Here is a 27,840-nt window from a genome sequence, read left to right as displayed (position 1 = left end):
ACAACTACAAAGCAGTAAGGATCTGCTAGGCATTAGCTTGTCACAAAGATCAACAACCTGTTTAAAGAACCACTCTTCTTTAGAGAACCTTAAAGCCTACAGTTCCCCTTTCAAAACTACTATGTATAGTATACAAAGAGAAAAAAAGCAAAGCTCTATGGCCCTTGCATTTTAGCCCAAATCTTATTTCTGCTAAAGGTTCATACAAAAATAAATACTCATGGGAAATTCCCAATTATGTGGAGGCAGCGGCTGAGACACAAAAGGTAAGGGGAGTTAGAGAGACGATAATAATGGTGGTCATATTTAAGTCAATCTACTTTCAAGAAGAAAATGCAGATGCCGCTCTCTTAAGTTTTCCACGAATGAAACAGTCCAAGTTTCAGGAATTTGCACTCTGAATAATCAATACGTTAACAGAGAAAATAAGGACAACCATAATAGAAATGATTCCCTACTGTACGTACTTTTACTTTGTGACCCCAAACAGGACTTCAAATATTCTAAGTATTAAAAAGCATAAAAACAGATTTGTAGAGAAATTTTTCAGTGGTGTCAGCAGCCCAATTACATTTCATGTTTTCCTCATCATATTGCTCGCATTCCTTTTCATCAGGGTTTGGAGCTACAGAGGCAGCTCCTTCAAGCACAGTCTGCTCAAAGGATGAATAAGTTCATAGTGCACTCCCACTAAACAGGGCATTATTCCTTTAATGAAACAATAAGGCCTCACAAAAATAAAGCAAAACAATCAGGACAACAGACCTGGCTATTACCAATTTCCTTCGCTCCTCAGTGGTATAAGGCTGCAGAAGAGGAATTCCTAATAATCTTACTTCTTCCAGTTTGGGAAATGAATTTAGCTTATCAATGTCTTCCCAGGACTGCAAACCTAATTTGAGAAATATATTAAGTAAATCCAGAGATGCACACAAATAACAAAAGAAGCATAGCAAAAATATTAGCTCAATTAATAACTTCTGAAATGTTAAAAATGATCATAAACTAAATGGTCTGAAAGTTTTCTTTATCCAAGGCAAGAGTAGAACATAGTTAAAACCACAAAAACTTCCCCATAGCCTCTCCTACCTCTGTGATCCAGGGGTTAAGCAAGAAGAGCGTTATTGTCTAACATCCTCTCATCTACTCATTTTCTACCAAAATGACTTATAAAGAGGGGTCACTGGTAGTTTCATCAATAAGCAGGATGTATGCCACGATAACATAATTTAAAGAAAGCTATGTGACCAACTCATTTCATTCAAATATAGACTCATGGGATAAAACTATTGATCAGAGTTGATACTAACATACTCAAATTTTTACCTGAAAAATTCTAAAATGAGACAAGGTTGACAGAAACAGAAACTAAATACAGCTGTCCCTCGTATCTATGGGGGACTGGTTCCAGGACCTCCTACAGATACCAAAATCCACGGACGCTCAAGTCCCTTATATAAAGTAGTATAGTATTTGCATATAACTTACACAAACCCTCCTGTTTACTTTACTTCTAGGTTACTTTTAATAGCTAATACAATGTAAATAATTGTGATGCTGTATTGTTTAGGGAATAATGACAAGAAAAAAGTCTGTACGTGTTCAGTACAGACACAACTACCCTTCTTCCCCCTGTATTTTCGATCTGCAGGTGGTTGAATGCATGAAGAGTCCATGAATATGGAGGGATGACTGTATTATCAATTTGGTGACAGGAGAGACAGAACTAAAATTTAAAACAAACAAAAACAAAAACCTTAACCTCTGAGTAAGGAGAACATGTAACAAATTAAGATTTTTAGTCCTAAAATGAAACTCTTCTTATAGCTATGAGAAAAATGTATTCTCCAAGTCAATACTTAACTTCTAAGTCAGGCAGGTCTTCTACATAGGAAACATTTTTCTATAATAATGAAGCTGGTCAAGTTCACAATGTATCAAGTCTATTTCAGAGAACAACATAGTCCCATCCTATTTTTATCAACCTTCAGCAGGGGTAAAGACAGAGGAGCAATTTAGGAGGTCTCTGGTGTGTAACTATCCCAAGTCACAACTACCCTCATCCCTTAGAATGGCATTTCCATCAAGGAGGAAGAATAGTTAGCTCAAGGGTGTCAAGGTATGAAATAAACAGCTTCCTTGTGCAAAACACTGGATTTTAAAACTTGTTTCCCACTTTTAAAACCTCTATGATAAATTAAACTAAGTTTCTGCTTTTTCAGTTGTAGGTTAGAGTTATTTCTAATTACGTAGGTGTTTTAAGAAATTAGCTAAGACGGCCAGGCGCGGTGGTTCACGCCTGCAATCCCAGGACTTTTGGAGGCCAAGGTGGGCGGATCACGAGGTCAGGAGATCGAGACCATCTTGGCTAACACGGTGAAACTCCATCTCTACTAAAACTACAAAAAATTAGCCAGGCATGGTGGCAGGCGCCTGTAGTCCCAGCCACTCAGGAGGCTGAGGCAGGAGAATGGCGTGAACCCAGGAGGCAGAGCTTGCAGTGAGCCGAGATCGCACCACTGCACTCCAGCCTGGCAACAGAGCAAGACTCCTTCTCAAACAAAAAAAAAAAAAAAAAAAGAAAAGAAATATGCTAAAAGACAATATCCAGAGAATGAGAAAAAAAGTCACAGACTGGGAGAATGTATTTGCAAAAGACATATCTCAGAAAGAACTGTTATTCAAAATATACGAAGAACCCTTAAAACTTAGCAACAAGGAATAAAAAACAACCTGGCTACAAAATGGGCCACAGACCTGAACAGACACCTCACCAAAGAAGATATACCGATAGCAAACAAGCATATGAAAAGACGTTCAATATTATACATCATTAGAGAATTGCAGGTTAAAACAAGATACCCCAATGTACCTATTAGAATGGTCAAAATCCAAAACACTGAGAACATCAAACTCTGGTTAGGATGTAAAGCAAGAGGAACTCTTGAACTGCTGGTGGGAATGCAAAATGATACAGCCACTTTGTAAGATGGTTTGGCAGTTTCTTATAAAACTAATCATACTCTTACCATATGATCCAGTAGTCATGCTCCTTAGTATTTACCTAAATGAACTGAAAACTCATGTCCACACAAAAACTTGTACACAGATGTTTACAGCAGCTTTATTCATAACTGCCCAAACTTGGAAGCAACCAAGATGTCCTTCAGCAAGTAGGTGAGTAGATAAAATAAACTGTAGTACATCCAGAAAATGGAATAGTATTCAGCACTAAAAAGAAATGAGCTATCAAGCCATGAAAAGGCATAGAGGACTTAAAGACATATTCCTAAGTGAAAGAAGCTAATCTGAGAAGGCCACATACTGTATGATTTCAACTACATGACATTCTGGAAAAGGCAAAACTATGCAGATAGTAAGAAGATGAGTGGTTGCCAGGATTGAGGGGTAAACAGGTGGAGCACAGAGGATTTTTAGGGCAGGGAAACTATTCTGAATGTTACTACAGTGGTGGATACGTGCCACTACACATCTGTGAAGATCTGTAGAATTTACAACACAAATAGTGAACCCTAAGGTAAATTACAGACTTCAGTGATAACGATGAGTCAACATAGGTTCATCAATTGAAATGGTACAAATGTCCCATTTTGCTGTGGGTCACTGACAGTGGGGGAAGTTGTATATATGTGGGAACAAGGGGTATATGAAAACTCTCTGTACTTTCTGTTGAATTTTGATGTAAACTATAAACTATTCTAAAAAATAAAGTTTATCAATAAAAAAGAAATAAGCTAAATATATTCATTCCTGTGATACACAGGATCAAATGGCAATAAACTGACAATCAATTACATACAGATACTAAAAATTTTAGTCAGCATTTGAAAAGACATAGCAGGTTGGGATTCCTTAAACTAAGTCCAGAAAAAATAGTCTATTTTGTAATTCTTTGTACTATTTTTACTGTGTCTTTTAATATCCAGTACATGAATTTCATTTCACTCTTTTCATAGCATGACCCCTTTAATGTATAAAATACAAACTGCCAACGTAATGCTATGCCACTCAGTATTTATCAGATAATTTATGAAAATCAATGTCTTAAATTTAGCCAATCATAGGCATCTGCATGTCACATAGAAAATTCACTCTAAAAAAGGTAAAACTGTGACTGAAAGAAATATACTTTCATTGTATTTCATGCATATGCTCAGGTTAATTTGAATGTAGAATAAGAACAAGCCTGAACCTCACCTGACTTATGGAGGCTGATGGATCGAAGATTAGGAAACAATCTGGCCAATGAATCATCAGGCTCCTCAATAGCATTCAAATGATTGTTGGCTAGGACGAGGGTATCCAGTGAAGGAAACATAACTCCTAACTTTCGTATCTCAGTCCAGTCTTGGAGGTTATTGTCTGTTATATGTAGTAGCTTAAGAGAATGACAGCAAATAGAAGGACAAGACACTGTTTCATAGTCATTAAGGCACAGGAAGAGCTCCTCCAAACTGCAGAGACAAAAGGAAATATTTCATGTTTAAAGCAGTTTAGTTTCTACTTTATATCTATTTTCATTCATTCAATAAATAAATAAATAAGTGCCTACTATATGTGAGACTCTGCTAGGAATTGTGGAGAAAATACCAAGATGTCTTCCTGATGTTCAAACTATAGCTGGGAAGACAAAACCTAAAGTACACACTGAAACAGCAAAGAATGATGTAAGGTGGTGCGAAATTACTTTTGTGCTTCATTAAGTACTAAATTAAGCAGTACTAACTGTAAGTATAATAGTCATTCACATAACAATGAAATTGAAATTACAGTTAGAATAACCAGGAAAGGATGCATGGCCTTGAAGGAGGGGAGGACTTCCACAAGTTGAGAGGACATAGAAGAAAATTCCAGAAACAACATGAACAAATGTTTAGAAGTAGAAATAATAACTATCATTTGTTGAATCCCTACCCTGTGTCAGACCCTATGCCAGGTGTATTACAGATTTTATCCCTACTTCTGCAAGGTAAATGCAATTATGCCCATTTTACAGACAAGGAAACTGAGCTCAAAGAAGTTAAGTAGCTCATCAAAGGTCATATGATTAGCAGTGAAACTAGCACTTAAATGCTCATTCTATGCCATGCTGGGTGTTGGGTGCAGTGAGGAAACCAATCTCATTAGAGTGAGAGTGCGAAATTAAGATGGAATAAGTTGGGTGGGACAAGATTCTGAAGGGCTTTGAGAATTTCCATATTCATACAGTCAAAGAAACTACAGCTTCTTTAAATTTCCTTTGCACACTTACATGTAAATACAAAGATAGAGACAAACAAAACATAATAAAGCATTTTTTAATTGACTAAAATATAATTTCTTTCTTAACTTATTGAAAATAATACTAAGTTAATTTTCCCTCAGATCAGCTAGGCACTTAATCATCTGAATGTTAACACATTTTAGTGATACTATGACTTTTTCCTCCCAAAGAAAAGGGCTGAGGCTCAATTCTCATATCAGAAGATTAAAATGGAGTAAGGCTGAGTTGATTTAGAGTGATAAGTGCTTCTCAGGGGTATTTTCTAGCCCAGAGATGACATATCCCATGTCTTGGTGCTACTCAACACTGAACATGTATTCCATTGGAAATGCTACTAGATCACCCGCACATTTTCATTCCAATAACTTCGTTTTTCTAACCTCTTTCTCCACTCAATCTGCAGTTCTAGTATTTCTTGGATGGGAGATCAGCAGTAATCCTACGTACTAACACAGATGGCAACATAGCTCCCTCGCCCTCATGCTCTCTGGGCTTACTCTGGTAACTCCTGCAGTATCGTGTGGACTGTCTCCCAAGAAGCTTTGCTGTTGTTGAGGACAAGTTTGCGAACCCCAGAGAAGGACCCAGCACATGTTCTTTCTAAAACCGACAAATTCAGAGGGTTGGAACTCAGGTTTAGAAACTCCAACTGAGGAACATTTGACACAATTTTACTGACCTAAGGAGAAAAAAAGAAAAGCATTATCAGGCAGTAATCAGAGCTGTTAAATAGCAGTCATGCTCAAGAAAGCCTAGGGGAGCGGGTCTCCAGGCAAAGGGCTGTTTACATCAAGGAGTCCTATTTAGTATCAGTACTCACAGAGGGACATAAGTGATTTCAACAAACCTTGGCAAATAATTTAATCTTTCAATGAAATAGTGGCAGAACTGACTGGCACATAACAGAACTTAATGGTAAAAAGGAAGATTTCCTATGTTGCCTTTAGAAAGGCTTCTGATTCTGCTCTATGTGATGTTCTCTTTGATAAGTGGAGAAAAGATAGTTTTGATGACATTTCTTAAAGAGTTGAGATTAGTTCATATAATTCTCTTTGAATATCTCCTTCCTCTCATTCTTAGCAAAATATTAAGGCTAATTAAAGGTTAAAATTCACCTGGTAATAATTCATGTGTTAAGTTTGATTATATTATCACAATCACTTAGAAAACAGTTTCAATTTGGTTCAAAGATGTACCAAACTTTAACATATGTTTACTCAAAAACAAAAAAAAATCCATAACTATATAATGAAAGGGAAAACAAGATTATCAACGATTTAGCTACCAACTTGGTAGACAAAAAGGAAAAAAAGAAAATGAGCATTACTGACCTTAACTATTTGGTCTGCATGGTACTAGTCTCTTTGATATAGTTTATTCATTAAATTCTCAGAACTTGCAAGATAATACTACTTTCATTTTAAAAAATGAGGAATCTGAGGCTCAGAAATGTTAAATAATTTCACTAAAGTCTTATAGTTACAAAGGTCAAGTCTGGGATTTAAAATTCGGAGTCATTTTTCTTTCCAATATGCCATATTTATACATCAAAAATATAACTAGAAAAAATGAATAAAGAAGACTGAAGACTATTTGGTACAATCTGTGAGAAGGATCAGCTTAAACAAGTATGAAATAAATGCTAAATGTCCAGTAAATGTATTAAGCATCAAACAGCCAGGCAATGTTGTAAGTAAAAGTTATAAGAAAAGGAGAAAAGAGTAGTTAGGATTAGTTTTAGAGTAAAAAAACCTGGGTTCAAACAAGGTTCCAACACTTCCTAGCTGTGTGGTTTCAGACAAGTTACTTAACCTTTCCTAATCTCAGTTTCCTCATTTGTAAAATAGGGAAAACAGTTCCCACCTGTTGGTGGGATTAAATGAGATACACATATAAAGTGCTCAGCATAGCAAGTGACACATTTTTTTGAAACTTGTTTCCCTACGTCCCTCCCAATAGCATGTAAGCGCTATAAAAGCAGATATAGTACTTACCTACTTCACTACTGCATAGTGGGCATATTTAATGAATAACTTAATGGCACTAAATCATTTAATAAATGTAACTATTATGAACATAAGCACAGTATGAACCATTATCTCAACCCTGGCTACTCAACATAATCACTGACAGAACTTAAAATATACTGATTCCAAGGTTCCACCATAACTACTGAATCAGAAGCTTCATAGGTAGGACAAGCTTCAGGGTTGCGACCTGAATATCTTTCTTTTCAGAGCTCCAGAAGTAATGCCAAAAGAGTATCCAGGAGGGAGAACCATGGGTAGAAAGAAAAAGTAACCTGTATTTTACATCAGATCTACTGTGTAAACATTCAGTTCAGGAGCTCTAAAATCAGTGAGAAGTAGGTTAATTCCAAGAAGTTTCAGAAGAGTGGGTGAGAAGAAAAAGTTCCCTGCATTCACTATTGCACTTATTCCACACACTAACCCTATAAAGTGGGTACCATTTTTATCTTCATTGTACAAATGAAGAAATGAGCTGACTTTTAGAGAAAATACACTAGGCTTCTGTTTAAAGTGTAAGGAATTTATACCAGTGTGCACATATCCTCTTGCTTGATCCCTTTTGCAATCAAATGGTACCAAACATTTGTGCAATATATGGCTAGTATTTGGAGCTTAGTCCGTGACTAAAACACAGCTAAATAGTTCATGCAGGAACCAATCTACACTGCATTCTATGACTGAATACCGATATGAAGAACTTTCATACAGAAGATGCTTACCAGCTATACTTAACCTCTTTGTGGGGGTGGGAGGGGGACAGGAAATATGCTCCAACTAAAGCATAAAGAATAATTCAATTATAGGACAACCCTAGTTAAATAAAAATAAAACATAAACTCTTTGCTAACTACTACCACTCATATTTTTTATAATAAAGAGGAAAACACTTTAAAAAATAGTCAATTTAAGGGTTTTGAAACAATTTCTGGGAGGTTTCCCAAGGCTAGCAGATATATGACATAATCACCACAGTCTGCATCAGCATTACTGCACAGGGAAAATAAATATTCAGAATAATGACTTGTTAACTCTAGAATATCCTAAAAGATAAAACTGGACTAGAATTTAACCATTCAAGCAGGAAAAATAATAAATGTTAGAAATAAATGAATATTTTCTTTAAAGGGATGAAATAAAAAAGGTTTTTTTGTGTAACCTCAAACTGATAAGGCTCAGGAAGACATAATATTCACTACATAGATAAATTTACTTATGACAGAAAAATTTCCCAGTACCAAAAGCTGACAAACATTCCATGAGTTTCTAGGGCAGTATACTGACTTCTCTTTTTTAAATTCTAAAAATAAAAAAGACTCCTCCAACTGGAATGAGTATGCTCATGTGCAGAAACATGGAGATGAACTCAGATCACCTTTTAGGTTTCCACAATTCTATTATTTAATAGGGGATCCTTTACCTTGGCTTCTAAAAAGGAAGAAATTGAAGATTTAAGAAAAATGGGAAAGGGTTTTAAGATATCAATCTGTCATCTGTACCTAAGCTATTCTCTACCTTACCTGAGTGGCTACTTCCTCCCTCCTCTCAACCACTAGGTTTAATTTCTTTCATAAAATGGTTTTGGTAAGTAATGGAGTAGAAAGAAGGTACCTTGGGAAAGGTCAGACAAAGATCTACTCGCCAAAAATTCAAGTCAAAAGCTAAAAAAAAGCATTATTTTTAAACATAGGTGCCCAATTTTAGAAGGGTGAAGGCAAATCTTTGCCTCCCCAAAAGTATTACTTTTCTCATCCATATTTATCTTAGTCTCTGGATATACAGCAGCCAGCAAATTAAGCTATAAAATAAGTTACTCATAACCTATAATATTCTTGGTCATCCAAAAAACTAAGGGAAAAATTATACAACTGGTTCCACACTGCCCTATCAGTACTGGCTGAAATAAATTCCGTTAATGGCTAAGGACAAATTATCTTTTTGGTAATGGGTTATAATGGGGTTGAAATGTAATGTCCTAAAACTGGCAACCTATGAAGCATTTGTAGCCTGGCAAAGAGTTTAATCAATCCTAAAAATCAACATTCTTTTGTCATATTTCTCCCTTCTCTATGTTCTGATATATCCTCTAGAAGACTGGGATCAACTACAGTTAAGGATAAAGAGGAAATACTAAAGGAATGATGAAAACAAAAATAAATTGGAAAATGGATACCTGAAAGTAACAGCAACAAATATTTACTTGAAAACTGCCTGAAAACAGACAATAGAGCACTTAGGAATATGCAAACTGAGTACAGATACAGTATAAATAAGTATGTGACCCTCTGGCTACATGTCAATGTGGCTTGAGAAAAATTTAACATAGACCTTTGTCTAAGCAGAGAAAAATGCTGAATTACTTAGTTTACACACTGTGTACTGATCCGTATTATACACATCTTCCTCCTGAAGTAGCAACTACATCACTATTAAACTGTTCCCAGTAATTAGCAAAAGCTTATATACATGGTCAAAGCACAAAATCTTTGTAAAATTTTGTATTTCCAAAGAAACAAATTTGAAGTGCAGATAAAGCACGTGTGGCAATTAAATGTTGCAGAGGACCAAGAAGGCACAATCTGTAATTTGTTAAACAGTAAACCATACAAGTTGTCCAGATAAGTAAATAAATACATCTACAAATAGAAGTTATTTCTTAGAATAGTCCTATATATCTGCATATGTTAATAAATCACTTAGAAATAGATGACATGCATTGCAAAGAATTTTGGTTAAAATCCTAATAAAAGTAGTAAATATAACCAATACAGTTACCAGATTAAACAAGGGCATAAAACAGATAAATATAAAAGCTTACCAAAACTAGGTTATGGATAGGTTTTTCTTAAACAAGAAATCTGTCTTAGAATTTGTATAGCATTCAATATCTACTAAGTGTTTCAATGATTAATTTTATCAGCAAGCCTATCTTATAGATGAGCAAACTAAAGCTCTAAAGGATTAAGTGAACTTCTTAAGATCACAGGAAAAGTTGGAACAAGAGGTCATGAGCAATTCTTAAAATATAATCATTTAATCATTAACACACTCAACAAACATTTGACTACTTGGTATGCCAGGCTTATGATAAAAAAAAAAAAGATAAAAATCTCCACTTGGAATAAGCTCATAGTCTATTAGGAAAACTGTGAAGTAAGCAAGTCATCACACCTGACCGTGATAAATCCTTTCATACTGGTATAGTGTAGGTGCTCTGGGATAATCTGTCTGTGACACAGCCAGGGAAAATTTCACAGAGGAATAGCAACTTGGGCCAAGTCTTGAAGGATAAATAGGAAGTGGCCAGGTAGACAAGAGAAGAAAGACAGCAGTGGGTTCAGAATGAATAAAAGCAAGGAAGCTTTTTATTTCGAGTTTATCATGAGCTGCAAGTAAAAGTGTATGGCTAAAGAGGGAGAAAAAGTTCTAGAAATAGTAAAGGGCCATATGATGAATGGCCATGCTTATAGAGTCAGACCTTAGTTTCCAGGCAAAGAAAGGCAACTATAGGCCTTTATGCAGGACAGTGTCATAATCATGCCTCATATATTAAAAGGAGTCTGTGGTAGCACTATAGAAAACAGCTTAGCGGAAGCAGAATAAAGCCAGATCCAGGAAAACCCATTAGGAAAGTCTTCCTAAAGTCACATCAAAAAGAGCGAGCCCAAATTAAGGCAGAAGAATGAACCAAGTAGGAAGAACATTTTAAACCTTATTCTTCAGGGTAGCTTCTATCAGGTAATGTTATAAGCAGGCAGGTAATGTTATACATAATAATAAGAGAATGTTACAAAACTGTATTTGTGTACTTTTACAAACTATGTGTGTAGTTTATAGTTACTCTGAGGTCAACACATCAGTTATGTCAAACCACCCAAGGGATCTGATAACATAAGAAAAGTTGTAAAATATTTGAATAAATTTCAATAACAAAAATAAATATATTTATAATCTGTTTCAACAATTTTATGTCAATTTTCAGTAAAATTTACATTACTGAACATTCAGTCAGTATTTATATTGAAGTAGAAGTAGAGAATGAGCATAGGATGCATAAATTAGTGAAACAGTAGAAAATTTAATGCACTGTTAGCAGTTTAAGCTGACAAAGACTAATGAACCTCTTGATGCCTGAATTTCCTTAGTGATTTTCACCTTAACGAAAAACAAATTAACAGTAACAAAGCTAACAAAAAATCACCATAGACAGAGTCAGTTATTTGCCTCTTTTTTTTTAAATTAAAGATGGGTTCTTGCTATGTTGCCCAGACTGATCTTGAATTCCTGGGCTCAAGTGATCCTCCTGCCTCAGCCTCCTTAGCACTGGAATTATAGGCCTTATTTATCTTGACATACAGACATACAGACAATAAGATATACAGACAACAAGAAGCCATACAGACATCAAGTGAGAACACAATTTAGAACATATAACATAAACAAGAGTTATTGCTGCTTTTCACCAAAATGTAGCAATATAAAAACTTCACCTCATGCCAGTCTTCGAGTTTGTTGTCAGAAAGATCTAGTTCCGACACATGAGCACAGAAGGCAGCAATTTCTTTTTCATCTCCTGCACAGGTTATTCCACAGCTGTTCAACACTAGTACACTTGGGAGGTTGAGGCGATCTGAATGATGGGAGACACAAAATACTTTCTATATCAGCCAAATTCTAGTCTACATATGTTCGGCCCCCAGAAATTGTCAAGAAACAAAAATTAAACTGTGTGAAATTACACAAGGATCCAGAAAATACAGGATATAATGGGACCAAAGGGTACTGAATTCTAAGAGGAGACAGCCAGTTATTGCCCAGGAGGAGCTCAGAAGTACTGCACCAGTACCACCAAAAAAAGTCCTCTAGGCTTTAACTTGTAGCAGGATTGTTTATCTCAATTACCAACAACAGAGCCCTCATCCATGCTATCATCTTATCATCTGAAAAAGAGATCTATGAAATTCATGTGTGGACTACCAGTACTTTCTAACAGGCCTCAATTCTTTCTTTTTTAAATTTAGTTCCAAAGTATTCTGGATGGCTCTTTTCTCTCTATCTGATGTGTATCTTTATATTTTGTGCCTCTGAAAATCATCTCAAACCATTAATCTACTAAATCACTTCTGTTAAGTTTTTATCATTCAAGAAATCTTCCTCACTTAAGTGGATCCATTTAGAACTCTACATCTCTCTCACTCTTGTCTATCAATTAACTCCATTTCATATCCCTACAGAATTTGTCCCTTATGAAAATTAGCCTTCTTTAAAAATATAACTATAATGGGAGAAAGTGTTTCAGAGTCTTACACTATTCATTGAATTTGGTCAAACCGAGGCAATGACTTTTTGACTACTGCCTGTTTCAAAAACACATGTGTCAACAAAATCACTCTGACAATCTCTACTAAAAAGGATAAACATGAGAATGCAATCACTCTTTTCCCATTTGGTACTAAACAAGGACTCATCAAAGTAATACTTTGTTAATGGAGACCTCAAATTATATGGTTTTCAACTTGCTACTTTCAGCAACATATTTCTCAGAATGGGAATGGATCCCCCCCAAAAAAAATTACCAAGAAATCCACTTCTCTCTGCCATTTCAGGTTACACAGAGATAAAATTATTGTATTTAGAAACAGTAAACACTCAGTAACCTTTGAAAGTAAGAACTAAAACAGTGATTCAATATTAATCCCCCATAATTACAAAAAACTACTTCCAAGAACTCTTAATTGCAACGCTAAACTAAAAGGCAAGCAAAAATATACCTTGCACATTTCTAGTTACAGATTTTTGATCACATCTAATCCCTCTCCTAGAATGTATCTCATCTCTAACCAAATTCTACATTCTTGAAGGACTAGTTAAAATCTCACAGCTTTGAATCATTTTTTGATCATATTAATTATCTTTTAAATTTCTTTCCCAGTCATTATACCATTTGGCTCAACATAAATTGTCTTGTGTTGATTCACCTTTGTAAATGTGAATGTCTTGTAAACCAATTAGGCTATAAGGTCCTGGAGGGCACAGGCCAGTCCTGTACTGTTTTGTACCCTCTATGTTCCATAAAAGAATATACATTTGAGATATTATCACTCAAATTTATTCTTGTCCTACACATGCAACTAAAATATCTCTTAGTCAATCTGGAGGAAAATCAGTCCTGTTATGTTCTTTAGAAAACTGAAATCATAACAAAGAGGAAAGATTATTTAACTGTAATTAAAAATAAATCATTTGCAAACAAGGCAACATTGTGATTTAACATCCTAAGTAAGCTCCACTAAATAAGTGATTTAGGTCCCATCTTTCTTACCTTTCATAGGAGAGCCCTGAGGTGTGGCTGGGACATGGACTCCCATCCCCGGGCCACGGCGATAAGGAAAATTTTCAGGACTGTATTTTTCACATAATACTTGCATGAAACTTCTTCCACTAGGTTGATCCATCTTTCTTTCTTAAAATGCTACAAGAAAGCAAGAAATCATCAAATTATGTATTTATTCACATAAGAAGTATTTATTGAAAACCAATTATTTATAAAGTACTAGACTAGGCATTGCAAGATATATGATACTCGGTCACTGACCCTAGAAACATATACTGTGGTGACAGCTTACAATTTAGGGAAGCTACATATACAGACAAATGACAGCAATAACAGTTGAGCATGTATCTGCAATACAGATGAAAAGTATTACAAGATTTAGAAGAGGAGGTGATCACTTCCAAAAAAGGGCAAGGAGAAGGCTTTTGGCTGGTGCATAGGATTCATGTGGATAACTAATTGGAGAAAGGTCTGAAAAAGGTACAGATTGAACACCAAGCTAAATAGTTTGGATGAATCCTTTAATATCTGTCCCTCAAAATCCATTACCTTCTTCCATAGTCAAAGAACCTTTAACTGGATAACTGTATTTGGGAATGAGTGCTGGCTAAGTTCTAGCTGATGGGATAGAAACCAAGTATTTTGTGGCAGCTCCTAGGAGTCATCCTTAAAAGATGACCATCGTGTGCCATTTGCCCTCCTTCTTTGTTTCTTCCTCCATCTGTTGCCTAGAAAACTGATACCACCAGACAGTGAACCCAAGGAATATACACTAAGAAAAGTGGGACGAAGAGCTGAAAGGGCTTGGCATCGCTGAGGACTTCATGTAACTGAGCTGCCATACTGGTACATATCTCTGGAAATGTCAGTGACAGATGAACAACCTATTTTGCTTAAGCCATTGTTCTTCTCAATTTTTTAGTTACCTATAACTGGACCTACTCCTAAATAATACAAAATGTCATCTTTTTTCGTTCTGAGTTTGGGTAGGGTCCTTTCTGTTTAGCATCAGCTAAGGGTCCAAACATTGAATGACTCCAGCATCTGAGAAGATGAGTACTGAGAAGGACTCATGCTTACATTAAAACAGGTAATATTAAACAACATGCTAACTTCTGACAACCTGATAACTCATTACTTAAACGGCTGTCCTATGACATTAAATATTAATCAAAATATAGGCAACTAAAATTGACCTCTGTAATTTCAACTATTAGGTATCAGGCATTTTTTCTAAAATAATCAGAAGGGAGAAGGATATACGTACAAAAGAAAGGATAACATAAGGAATGGCAGTCAAAATGTATTATGGCATATATGAGTAAGCACAAAATATCTGATGTTGCCAAAGCAGCCTGACGATGGTAGACATCGTCCGGAGCATCTAAATAGGAACCTCAAAGGAGATCTTGTATACCACGTTAGGAGGTTTAATGTTATCCTATAGGAAATGGAAAAAACGGAAAGGTTTTAAGGAAGGGAATACAACAACTAATTTTTAGGGAAAACTCATCCTGGAGCTGGTGAATATGAGGGAAACAAGACTGAAGGTAGGGGGAAGAGTTAGGAAGATACTGCCAGAATACAGCAGACAGATCGTGAGAGCTTGAAGTGATTCAGTGGCAGAATAAATAGAAACCAGAGGCAGGCCGGGCACGGTGGCTCAAGCCTGTAATCCCAGCACTTTGGGAGGCCAAGGCGGGCAGATCACGAGGTCAGGAGATCGAGACCATCCTGGCTAACATGGTGAAACCCCATCTCTACTAAAAAAATACAAAAAACTAGCCGGGCGAGGTGGCGGGCGCCTGTAGTCCCAGCTACTCCGGAGGCTGAGGCAGGAGAATGGCGTAAACCCGGGAGGCAGAGCTTGCAGTGAGCTGAGATCCGGCCACTGCACTCCAGCCTGGGTGGCAGAGCGAGACTCCGTCTCAAAAAAAAGAAACCAGAGGCATATTCATGATCATGTTAAAAAGCAAACTATTCAGAAATTACAGGGACTGAGGGAGAAGGTCAAGTCAAAAATGACTCCCAGGTTTCTAGTTCAGGTGACCAGGTGACTGGTGATACCATTAACAAACAAGAAAGCAGGAACAGAGCCAGTGGTACAGAAGAAAATGATGAATTCCACTTTACACATGTTCAATTTGAAGTGCCTGTGGAATATCCAGGGAAACAATCTGGAGTTGAATGAGAAAAATGAGCTAAAGATGAAGATTTGGACACCATTATGATATACAAAATGTTATGAATAAGAACAATAACACAATAGTCACTGATATTTAAGGGACAGGAAGAGGAAGCAGAGTCATGAAGAAAAAGAAAGAAAACAGCCAGACAGTAGAGTGTTTAGCCAACATTTTGAGTTTTGCTGGGAGTGGAGAAGGAAGATGGGATGATAAGATAGTAGGGAATCCGGGCAACTGTCAAGATTTTATATCTTAAAATAAGAGAGACCCGAACATGGTTACAGATTACAAGGAAGAAGCCAGTAGCCCTGAAGAGGCTGAAACGTCACTACCCATACTTTTTCCTAGAAGAAACCAGCAGGAACGAGCACTGAAAAGCTTCTCAGAAGGCTGTTTGATATTAGCCAGATAATGCTTCAAATTGCTTCCCATTAGTGGTGACATATTTACTTCACTATAGTTACTGGTTTACTTTTGCTTCTATTGTTTAATTATAATGAACGTTAGGTATTTTTCTTATGTGATTATCCTATCTCTACCATTACATTAGAAAGGGGAGTGGAAGTGTGTAATCCTATTTCCTTCAGTATCAATTCATGGCATCAGGCATAGTTTATTATACATGGTAACGGTTTGATAAATGTTGCCGAGTATTAAAATTGCTAGCCTCTCAGGTGCTGAGAAGAAAGGGCAGAGAATTCAGGATGAAGGGTAGGTCTACGCCCCACCCAGTTCTGATTACATAAAAGTTCTGTGCCATCAGGCAAGTCAGTGTTATCTCAAATGTCTTCAACTATAAAATAAGGTAATAACATCTCTACTACCTGGATTACAGGGTTGCTGTAGAGCCCTAAAACATACAAATGCACTATTTGGATTACAGGGCCATTGTAAAGTTCTAAAATATACAAATGTTAATTCTAAGAGGAAGTTGTAGTACAACAGAAAGCACATGGACACAGGAAATTTAAGCTCTTTCCCCAGCTGGGTAAACCACAGGCTAATTACCTAATCTCTCTCTACTTTAATTTTCTCACTTATGTATGGTCTAAACCTTCCTCTCAGGTCTGTAATAAGAATTTGAAAAAAGTATGAATATAAAAGTGGTTGTTCAACTTGGCTCATTTCCTAGATTACTACCAGGACCATGATCTACTGGACTTTGTGGAAGCAATTTACAAATGCCTAGCACACAGGAGATGCTGAGCACATGCCCAACCACCGAACAAAAATTTTCATGATAAATGGCATCAATGTCATCATGAGTAAAGTGAACTTGAAAATAGAAGGCTGCCCTTTGCTCAAAATTCCCATTTGTAAGCTAAAAGATAGAGTTTGTTTTAGTACAAGACACTTTGTTCTTTCTATCCACACAGTGTTAAGTATTTACATAGCAGCTGCCCTCTATTCCAACACTGAGTGTGTCGAAATTGAACTGTGTTGTGTTCAGCTAGGGCTTTGGGAACTTCAAGTTGAAAAGTTCTTTTTCAATGTAAACTCCTCACCTCCAACAGCAGACAACATAGAGCAGGGACTATGCCACTAGAGACAGTCCCATAGCTATTAAAAAAAAAAAAAAACCTATCTCAAGCAGAATGCCAACAGAATTTTTAGAAATTTTTAACAAAAAAGCCAAAGAAGTTATATTGTTATCTTTCATACAATCAGAAGATCAAAAGAATAAAAAGTGTGTGGGGAGGGTGAACTGTCACTGTCAAAATAATATCACTGAGTTTAAGCAGCACCTTTTATCTGGAGGCTTCAGAACCACTTAAACTCAAACGTACACAATTCAAGGGCAGTACTCTTATATACAATTTAAATATAGAGAAACCAAGGGATGGTAGGAAAGACGTATTCAAGTTAAAGTGCTAGTAAGCAAGCAAACATGGGAACTTAAAAGCTTTCCCTCATGGTCCCATGATCCTCTTCCAAATAGGATTTTTTTTAATACTTTTTTTGTTTTGTTTTGTTTTTGTTCTAAGACTGAAAAGCAACACCAAGCACCTTCATTGGCCATTTTCCAGGATGCACTACTGGATTAGTTTTCCAGGAATGCAGATGGGCACACATTAATACATAGGTTTTGAATTAGAACATCAAGATTGTGAAATGGATTGGTAATGTAACTCTACTCAAAATCTGTTGGGGCAGTCTGAGGAGGAACAGTAGGTGGGAAAAAAGGCTGAAAACCAACAGATTGAAAAATGAGGAAATACAGGATGGAGAAAGATCTTTCACTAGAGCCTTTCAAAGGTTTTTGGGGGGTGGGATGGTAATCTATGACATTTTGGAAATTAACAGGTATCAAATTACGTCAGCCTACCTCTATAGTTGGCACAGTTCTAATACATTTGTAAAACTGCTCTGAATTGGTGCTGAAAGCCAGAGAGCCAGGGATCTTTGGTGATATTGCTTGCTTCCATTACTAAGTTGTGAAGTAGGCCTGTGAAAATTTCAATTCGTTTGTGCCTCAAGATCCTGACTGTAATATACTCTTGTAAAGTGCTTGGAAAAAGTCAGGATAACGTATGAATTCGAGGATAAGGTGCTCAGTACACTTTTGCCAACTACATTAAAATCAGAACAAAACATCCAGTCACCTAAGTACTCTTAACCACTGTTGAGGTTAAGTACACAAACAATTTGTACTTTATGTTCCCAATAAATGGGTTGGGTAAGAAGCTCAGCACAACTGAAAGTTGTCTGAAGCTCAACACAACAGAAAGTAGGCCATGTCCGACCACTAACACTGGGAAACATGTAAGATAGATCTTTTTGTACAATAAGTACGCAAGGTCAATACTTATTTCACAAAGAAACAACGTAGAGTAGTATAATTCATAAAATACAAATACGGCCAGCCTCACTAGCTAATTCCAAAAGATATAAAAAGTACCACACAGAGTGCCAAAATATACATTTTAAATCTTATAAAAATAGATTTATCTGCTTGTATATGCATAGACTATCTCCGGAGGAATACGAAAGATTTGCTTTCCAATGTTTACCCTTTTGAACAACTTGAATTCACCATGTGCATACATCATCTTTTTGAAATGTAAAATGTTTTTTAGTAATGTATCTGGAAATGACCTAATAATTTGTCAAAGGGTTTTTTAATGTCTTCATTATTATTTCTATTTTTAAAATTCCAAATTGGAATTTGTGTATGTAGAATATAAAATATTAATTTTGAAGAAACTGGGGAGTGAAGAAGAAAAGAGAAATAAAATAGATGGCTAAACAGAAATGCATAATTTTGTAAAACAGCAACAGCACAGAAAAAGCAAGCAGAAACAAAACATATCCAAGCCTGAGAACCAAACCGCAGTGAAACTAAGAGGAGAGAATGAGATGAAGGTGAGCAGGCTGCCAGGGCCACAGCAGCGTTCTGCCCTTCTTTACCATGGCTTTCACAGGGGTCCACTGTGGGGTGTATCAAAGGGCTAGAAGAATACCCTCAGCTTGCACAGTTCCATTTCCTTTGCTAGCCAAGTTAAATGTGTTAATACAAGTTGCCCAAACCCAAATCTTTCATCCAAATTACCAAAATTTGAGCCAAATTATGCTGATTCTGGAGCCATAAGCTAAGGAGATGTGATGCCTTAAGATGGCTGGGAGATTCAGGCCTCCCTGTCACCTCTGATTGTAGAGGTTAAAAAAGGAAAGAGGTGTTTCCTGCAGCAGGAAGCCATTTCTGCAGGTTTCAAGTTACTACAATAATAGATACTTGGGAACTGATTTATGCTTTTAAAAAAGAAATCACAATAATTCAAAATATGCATTAATTTAGGATGGGGCTAAATTTTCAAGAAGTTTTCATAGCTTTCACAAAAATGGAGAAAAGGAAAATACTCTCAAGTAGTTTTAAATTACTTTCAGTTATTTGACAAGGACCCATTTGTATTCAACGAAATCAATCATATCTATTCATCAGAGAAGTGCAGAAGAAACTACACTCTAAAAGCCACCTGCCAATATTTTGCTACCACTATTTGGAAACAAAACTTCAGGTAAACAATTTGTCAAAGGCTCCACAATTTCACCTTTAGGTTCCTTGGGTCAGATGACATTTCATTCTAGTGATTTGCTATCCACTTGGGTAATTGTTTTCTTCACAAGACAACCTGAGAATGAGAATTTCCTTAACAATTGTTTAGTAAAAATGCAGACAACTAATGTATTTTGTTTTCTCTGCCATCTCTTTTCATTTTTATATCTTAACAAATTCTCCCAATTAGGTTTATTTCCCCATTCATTTATTTTTTAAATGTGTGCCTTCATAGAGCTCAGTTTCATTTAGTTCCGTTCAACAAGCATGTACGAGATGCTAAATCTACGCCACACACTATGCTAAGCACTAAAGAAAGTGAGAAGGAATAAAATCCAAACTCTGCCCTCAGGGCATCCACACTCTAGAAGGAGATACATAACACATATCTAAAATAAGCCAGACAAGAAATAGTGAATTAAACATAGGAAGTGATTAACTTTCAGAAGTGTGATCAAGGAAGTAGGTGAATCCTGAGCCATTTTGAAAGATAAAGGTTAGCTGACAAGGTGAGGAATGGCATTCCAGGCACAGGAAACAACAGCACATGAACAACCACAAGAGACCAGAAACAAGCGTTATCAGCTGTACTGCTGAAACATAAAATATATGTACTGACAGGCGGGGAAAGGAGATTCAATTGTGGAGGTGACAGTGGTCAGTAAGGTCGTGACTGACCTTTCTTGGACTAGACTTTATCCTGCAAAGATAAAACGAAGAAAAATTCTGAGAGATTACCATGACTAGAGTGCAAGGATGAGGGTTATTGATCTTTATGCAGAATACAGAGGTCAAAAATGAGAATTTAAAAATCAGTAAAGGACTGGGCAACTAAGAGTTTGTTTACCTTAGGAGAAGCACTTCCAGTACAGTTAAGGGAAGAGAATCCATAGAATAGGGAGTTCAGTAAATAAGCCGAGAAAAGAGTAGCAATCATACCTTTGAGAGGCTTAAATGAAAGTGGGTGAGGTGGGACAGTTGGTGGAAAACAACAAGGGTTAAGAAAGAGTTTTTTTTTTTTTTTGAAAAACGACAAAAGAGAAATGTATTGCCTCTGACTTTGCAGGGGGTCGGGGGAGGTCAGCAAAAACTAAGAAAACGAAGCCACAGGAGGAAAATCTCCTAGCTGTCTTCAAAGAACCTCTCAGGATTGCTACCTTTCTCAATTTTTGCAAGTTTTGTTTTTGTTTTTTGTTTTTTAAACCCATTAAATTTTCACTTTGTGAACTCTTCTTCTAACCTAATCTCCAAAAAGCTTTATTCTTATGAACAATTATCCACTGTATCCAAACTCTGCCAGATTCTTAGACAATTTAGGTAGCTGGAATTTTTGTTTTGTTTTCTAAAGCAGTCTTTCTGATCTGCAGCACAAGAGTATCCCCAAAAAGACTAATTTATTCTGGAAAAGCATAGGTATATATGTTTTTCCCTCCAGGAAAGATGAAATAAATCAATGAATAAAGGGTTACTAACGAGCTTTATTCTAAATATTTGCTTTTAAAAAATACAATGTTCGGTGGGCGCAGTGGCTCACACCTGTAATCCCAGAACTTTGGGAGGCTGAGGCAGGCGGATCACCTGAGGTCAGGAGTTCGAGACCAGCCTGGCCAACATGGTGAAACGGTTTCCGTCTCTACTAAATATACAAAAATTAGCCAGGCATGGTGGCATGTGCCTGTAGTCCCAGCTACTTGGGAGGCTGAGGCAGGAGAATCGCTTGAACCCAGGAGGCAGAGGTTGCAGTGAGTCGAGATCATGCCACTGCACTCCAGCCTGGGTGACAGAGCCAGACTCCATCTCAATAATAATAATAATAATAATAATACAATGTTCATTCTGAATTTTTTACAATTTCCAATTGAAAATAAGTAAATAACAACAATGGCAAAACCAGTAACCCCACCATGTAGTTTCCCTTTTTATTAGCTAAGCTAATAATGTAAATAAGTATTATCAAAAGCTTTTCATATCTGAAGCATAGAGCCACATCCACACCAGGAGACTTTGGTTTAGATTTCGCAAGCACGTGAAGCCTGAGGATGTACCTCATGGTGTGTATCCTTCCAGACAATTTTTTTCATGCTATGTAGATATATATTTTTTACACAAAGATTGAATATATAGTTTTATAACCTGCCTCTCTGCAAAATAGTCCATGAAAAATTTTCCATGTCAGTAAGTGCATACCTACCTAATCATTTTTAAGGTTTATAAAGTATTCCATTAGTAAGTTTTTGGAGCTGAAGTCATGAATGACAGCTATCTCTCCCATAAAAACACTTCCGGGACATTGACCAAGTCAGCGTAATTAGGCTGGATGGTCTCATTCTGTATGGCACTTCCAATTTCATTTATCCCGAAGTATCTATACCTGTGATTCTATCTCAGTTATTACCGTTGAGCATTATGTAATATAGCTAAGTGGATGCTCTCTTTGGATGAAAAGGAAAATAAACTAATTCTAATAAACTTTTAGCACTATTTTGTAGAATTATAGTTAGCCAATTCACTAACTTAACTCTTAGCATTCTAAAAGCAAAATGAGTGTAGCTGATAAATCCCTTATCATAACACACCATGCCACCACGATTTTACACCCTACTAAGAACCACCCTGTGTCTCAAAGTCTCTTACTCAACTATATGCTACACTATACACAAGTATAGTAATGTGGCACATCAACCTTTCTTGGTAGGAGGTTTTTTTGAAATCCAGCACTGCCAGAAGAAATGTGAATTTAGACTCCTGATTGTTCCTTTAATTGTGCTATCAGTCAGCCACTACCACCCTCTTCTTGTATCACAGTACTATGCTTCTCCTTAAAAGCACTACAAACATTAAAATACCTATCAAAAATTCTTTATTTCATTGTATTAGTGAAAAAGATATCTAAAACTGTGACTATGTTATCAGTGAGAAGTACAGCCTCAGAGCTGTCTATATTTTCTACTAAAGAACTATACTGCGTTTAAGGCACTTTAGATGTTGAACAAAGACACAAACTTTTTTCATCAATAACTGCACCTTAGCAACTATGACTGACTCTCATGCTTGTAGTCCACCAAAATACATAAACACAGCCCTTGAAATTTCTGATCCAAATACGCTAGCCCCAGAATGTCATGATTTTGATGAGAAATATGAGGGGAAAAAATTAAGACAATACTACTATTTAGACTGAAGTACCTGTTTGTGTGATATTTCTAAACACTTCTTTCTTCATTTCCATAGCCTCTCCTCATCCAAAAATGTTGGTTTAAACCAACTGTCTATATCCCTATTAAATTAGACATTCTGAAATATAAGACAAAAACACTTTGCATATACTTTCAGCAACAAAAACAACCAAAAAGGTTTAACATTCACTGACTTTTACTCCAAGGGCTTCCAAGGAGACTTCAACCTTGCCTGCCCATCCCTCCACCCTCACCCTGCCCCACCACACACATCCCCAACTCCTTTACAAACAAATTTACATCTGCTCCTACCTTTCTATTTGGCCCAGATTCAATTTGGTAAAATCCCAAGGCTTTAAAGTTACATTTATTCAAAGCAGGATCAGATACATTTACTCTTGAACTGATGTCCCCCAACCAAATGTCCCTGTACTGAGATTAACAATCATTTTAAAGTCTAGTAATTTTCTATAAGCACTCTCTGAAACAGAAAAACTAACTTATCTCTATTTACAGGATACGAAATTGGGGGAACTTGTTTGGGTTTTTGTGGCCTTACCAGCATGCTAAGTCATACTTTCTGTAGCTCTAATCTGTCAAGCCATTCCATCTTTACCAAAAAAGGAGTATTTCATGTCAACAGTACACAACATCACACAGAAGACATGGAAACATAATTTACAAAAATGTATGAAATCCATTACAACCAAAATTCCTCTTGTAACCACATCAAAGTAACTGAGCCAAAAAATTAAGCAATAGTACTGACTGGTCTAATCATCAAAGGGGAAAAAATTATTCCCAACTTTTCCATACTTCCAAAAAGCAAGATTCTTTTTCTTGAATATATTAGGTTTCATCAGAAGAAAATTGTATATGCATGTTTTCTTTCCGCTGTGAACACACAAGTTTAAGGTCATTACTTAGCTGTTTACAGAACAGATTACCCCCATTATCTGTGTTCTTCAGCAGCTACAGAAGCCATCATGTTAAGGAAAAGCCTCATTAGGAACAGACCACCAGTTCATCACTCTACAGCTTTTCAGAGCAGTTTACAAACCACCCTGACTAATAACCAGGGATTGCCAGAATGTTGAAACATCAATCACGCATAAAGGTTGCAAAAGTTTGCAGGTCATTAAAAAAAAAAAAAAAATCCACATTTTTTTTTTCACTAGCCCCTCCTACATTTAGTGCTATGGCAATATTGCCCAATGGTAATAAGTGCTGGTTCTAAAACTAAACTCCCTGGGGATGTAAATCCTGACTGATTCCACTACTCTGTGCAACTGTGGGCAAGTTACTTAAGTTCTCTAAGTCTACCCTTCTTCATTCACAGGAAGGGGTAGTAGCCCACAACTCCTAGCTCACAGGGTTACCAAAGAATGAATGGAGATAATATTGGTAAAGGGTGATTAGCAAAGTGCCTGGCACATAGAAAGCACTTAACAAATATTAGCTAACTGTTACATCTCCTGCTACCACTATTACTACTACCATCACCATTCAGTGAACATGGTAGCATGAACAGAATGTAGAGCTGGAGGACTAACTTGCAATTTTTGTTAAATAGATTTAATCTAATTTTTAGGTCCAAGGGCTATGCTAAATTAATGCCAATTAATGAGTTGGCACAGTAAAAATGTCTGACATTTATGCTATTCCTCCTTAATTGGAAGAGCTTGCCCTTACCTCTCCACCTATCTGAATTTTATGCATCCTTCAACACACTACTCAAAATATACTTTAGAGATGAAGCATTTTCAGATACCTCTCCCGATAGTGATGTTTCCTTTGAGCTAAGCTCATGTTAATCTTGCCTGCAAATACTCAGTGGGCGATTAATCACATACTGGCATGTCATCTTTTCATTTTAAATAATATACCCTTATTTTTCATGTGTAGCAATGTAACTTTCATGTGTTTGTCTTGTGTCTTCAAACTATATAGCTCTTGACAGTAATAACCATATCCTAATGGTTCTTTGCATCTATTATATACTGGAACCTTGCATATAACTGATACCCCATAAATGCGCTAATCAGTAGATTTTCTAATCACTTCTGATTGTGCATACCAAATATATTTTACGTAATATGAAAAGTAGGTTTATTAATAAACTCTGAAATCAAAGTACTTTAGAAACAAAAATTCTTCATAGCTACAGCTAGAATACCTAATTTTATCTACTCCACAGACATTCCAAAAGAGGTGCCATCATGTCGCAGTCAGAAATATTTGCCACTACAAGTTAAATTATTCAGCAAAAACCACAACCACAAAAGATTTAATACTGAATATATGATTTTTGTACCCATACTATACCTTACAACTCATATGTAAGAGTTAATAATTTATGCCATACTTCAGAACAATAGGTGCTGCTTAGTAACTCAAGATTAATATATGTGCACTGCTGGTAGGAATGTAAATGGTACAACTGGTGTGGAAAATATGATTGTTCCTCAAAAACTTAAGCAAAGAATTACTATATGACCCAGCAATTCCCCTTCTGGGAATCTACCCAAGAATCGAAAGCAAGAGTCAAAACCTATTTGTACACTAATGTTCATGGCAGTATTTTTTACAATAGTCAAAAGGTAGATAAACGGATAAACAGAATGTGGCAGATACATACAATGGAATATTATCAGCTTTAAAAAAAATTGACACATGCTACAACATATATGAACCTTGAAGACATGATGCTAAATGAAATAAGCTAGACACAAAAGAACAAATGGTGTATGATTCCACTTACATGGGGTAACCTGAGTGGTAAGTTCACTGAGACTGTAGAATGGTGACTGCTAGGAGCCAGAAGGCATGAGGAATGGGGAGTTATTAATTAATAGCTACAAAGCTTTAGTTTGGAAAAAGAAGAAATTCTGAAGCTGATTGATGGTGATGGTTGCACAACAATGTGAATGTACTTAATGCCACTAAATTATAAAATGGTTAAAATGATAAATTTTATGTTATGTACCTTTTACTACAAAATAAACATTTTTGAAAAACACAGGAATATAGTGTATGCTATATAAAAAAGATGAATATAGGTGAGGTCTACCATTTCTGATTCTTACTCTCAGCACTTACCAAATTAATGCAAATAATTCACTTGAGGATCTTAAATCATGAGGGATAAAACAGCCAAGTCTCAATAAATACATTTAGTGGGAGATCTGATTTACGATGTATACAATCTTCATTCATCTTTTTCTTGGAATCCTTTATCAATGGTCATGAGGAAAATCGTCATTAATGAGGGACTAATAGAGCCAATATTTAAATTTCAACCTCCAAATGGTATTTGCCTTTACAAAACTTATGCCTTAAGTTATTAATAATGCCTAAGAGAAAATATGATCCTAATACAATTCTCATATAATAAAAGTTTAATAGTTTAGACTTGTTTTCAACATTTTAAGAGTTGCAATTATTTCCTACAATTATTTGCTTCAATTTACCTATGAACTAAATAATAACATGATTATAAATAAAGGTATTCTCAAAAAAGAAGTCTCTTTATTGACATAATGGCATCTATCAGAACACTTAGTATTAGAAAGATTCATAGCATTATTCCCTTAAAATAAAATGCTATAAAGATATGTGTAAATATGACAGAGAGGGGAAAGTGCTAATGCTAAGTTTCCTAAAAAACTGCCTCTCTCCCAGTATTTCATAGGTTGAGTCTCATTCTTCACAAATTCCCTATCTGCAATTTTCCCTACTTGCCAAAAGGTACTCGTTACCACAAAATCAACACTTGCAGCATTTTCGTGGTCATTTGCAGATAAGCACAAAGTAACAAAAAATTTGAGTTGTTCAACATGTATGTTCCCTGCTGAGGTAGAACAAGGTGGCACTATGCCTTCTTGTTTCAGCTTTCATAATATAAACAAGTGTCCTTTCCATGATCTATCCAGTGCCATGCTTTTCATATTTTTGTGCTTTTGGTTGGTGACTTCACTATTTAAGTGGTCCCCAAGGGTAGTGTTGAAATGCCATCTAGTGTTTCGAAAGCACGAAGAAGCTGCAATATGCCTTATGGAGAAAATACACAATTAGATCACTTTATTCAGGCATGAATGTAGGGCTGTTTGCAGTGAATTCAATGTTAACGAATCAATGATACATATTAAATATATTTACACAGAAACTAATATAAAACAAAATTATCTATTGATCACTTGACAAAATGTTATGATCAGAGGCTCGCAGGAACCTAACCCTGTATTTCCCCTAGGAGTAAAAATTTCCATATTCACTAACTCACTGTTCATGGCAACTTTATAAAAGTACTGTAAATAACAAGAATCAACTGTATTCTTACCCTGGGTAAGAAAAATAGACCAATGAAACAGAAAACAGAGCCCAGAAACATGCCCATGTAAATATGGCAGGGAAGTGGCATAGAGATCAGCAGAAAAACATTAAGCTATTCAATAATTGGTGCTAGGACAGTGAATAACAATCTGGGGAAGATGGCCGAATGGGAACAGCTCCAGTCTCCAGCTCCCAGCGCCAGTGACACAGAAAACAGGTGATTTCTGCATTTTCAACTGAGGTACTGGGTTATTCTAACTAGGGAGTGCCAGACAATCGGTGCTGGTCAGCTGTTGCAGCCCGACCAGGGAGAGCTGAAGCAGGGCGAGGCATCACCTCACCTGGGAAGCGGCAAGGGGGAAGGGAATCCCTTTTCCTAGCCAGGGGAACTGAGACACACAACACCTGGAAAATCGGGTAACTCCCACCCCAATACTGCACTTTAAG

The 27,840-nt window shown here is 36.3% G+C and overlaps 1 protein-coding gene across 3 annotated transcripts in view; it reads right to left on the bottom strand.

Moving 5' to 3' along the window:
• The window catches only part of TBCEL (tubulin folding cofactor E-like), a 72,401-nt gene that overhangs the window by 30,388 nt on the left and 14,173 nt on the right, over nt 1–27,840 (bottom strand). For 2 of the 3 annotated variants that reach the window (XM_011926981.1, XM_011926980.1), the window contains exons 2-6: nt 13,634–13,783; nt 11,802–11,941; nt 5,782–5,963; nt 4,219–4,475; nt 766–892 (exon numbers count right to left, since the gene is read on the bottom strand). In XM_011926981.1, the coding sequence (XP_011782371.1) occupies nt 766–892; nt 4,219–4,475; nt 5,782–5,963; nt 11,802–11,941; nt 13,634–13,766 (839 nt within the window). In that variant the 5' untranslated portion in view covers nt 13,767–13,783. Of the gene's footprint in view, nt 1–765; nt 893–4,218; nt 4,476–5,781; nt 5,964–11,801; nt 11,942–13,633; nt 13,784–23,071; nt 23,180–23,743; nt 23,956–27,840 lie in introns of all 3 variants that reach the window. The other variant, XM_011926982.1, reaches the window with a different exon arrangement.

Source organism: Colobus angolensis, unplaced genomic scaffold (assembly GCF_000951035.1).
Source record: "Colobus angolensis palliatus isolate OR3802 unplaced genomic scaffold, Cang.pa_1.0 Scaffold7, whole genome shotgun sequence".
In the NCBI taxonomy this organism is placed as follows: Eukaryota; Metazoa; Chordata; class Mammalia; order Primates; family Cercopithecidae; genus Colobus; species Colobus angolensis.
The sequence above is the reverse complement of the archived record's forward strand: the minus strand, read 5'-3'. Positions and strand labels throughout refer to the sequence as shown.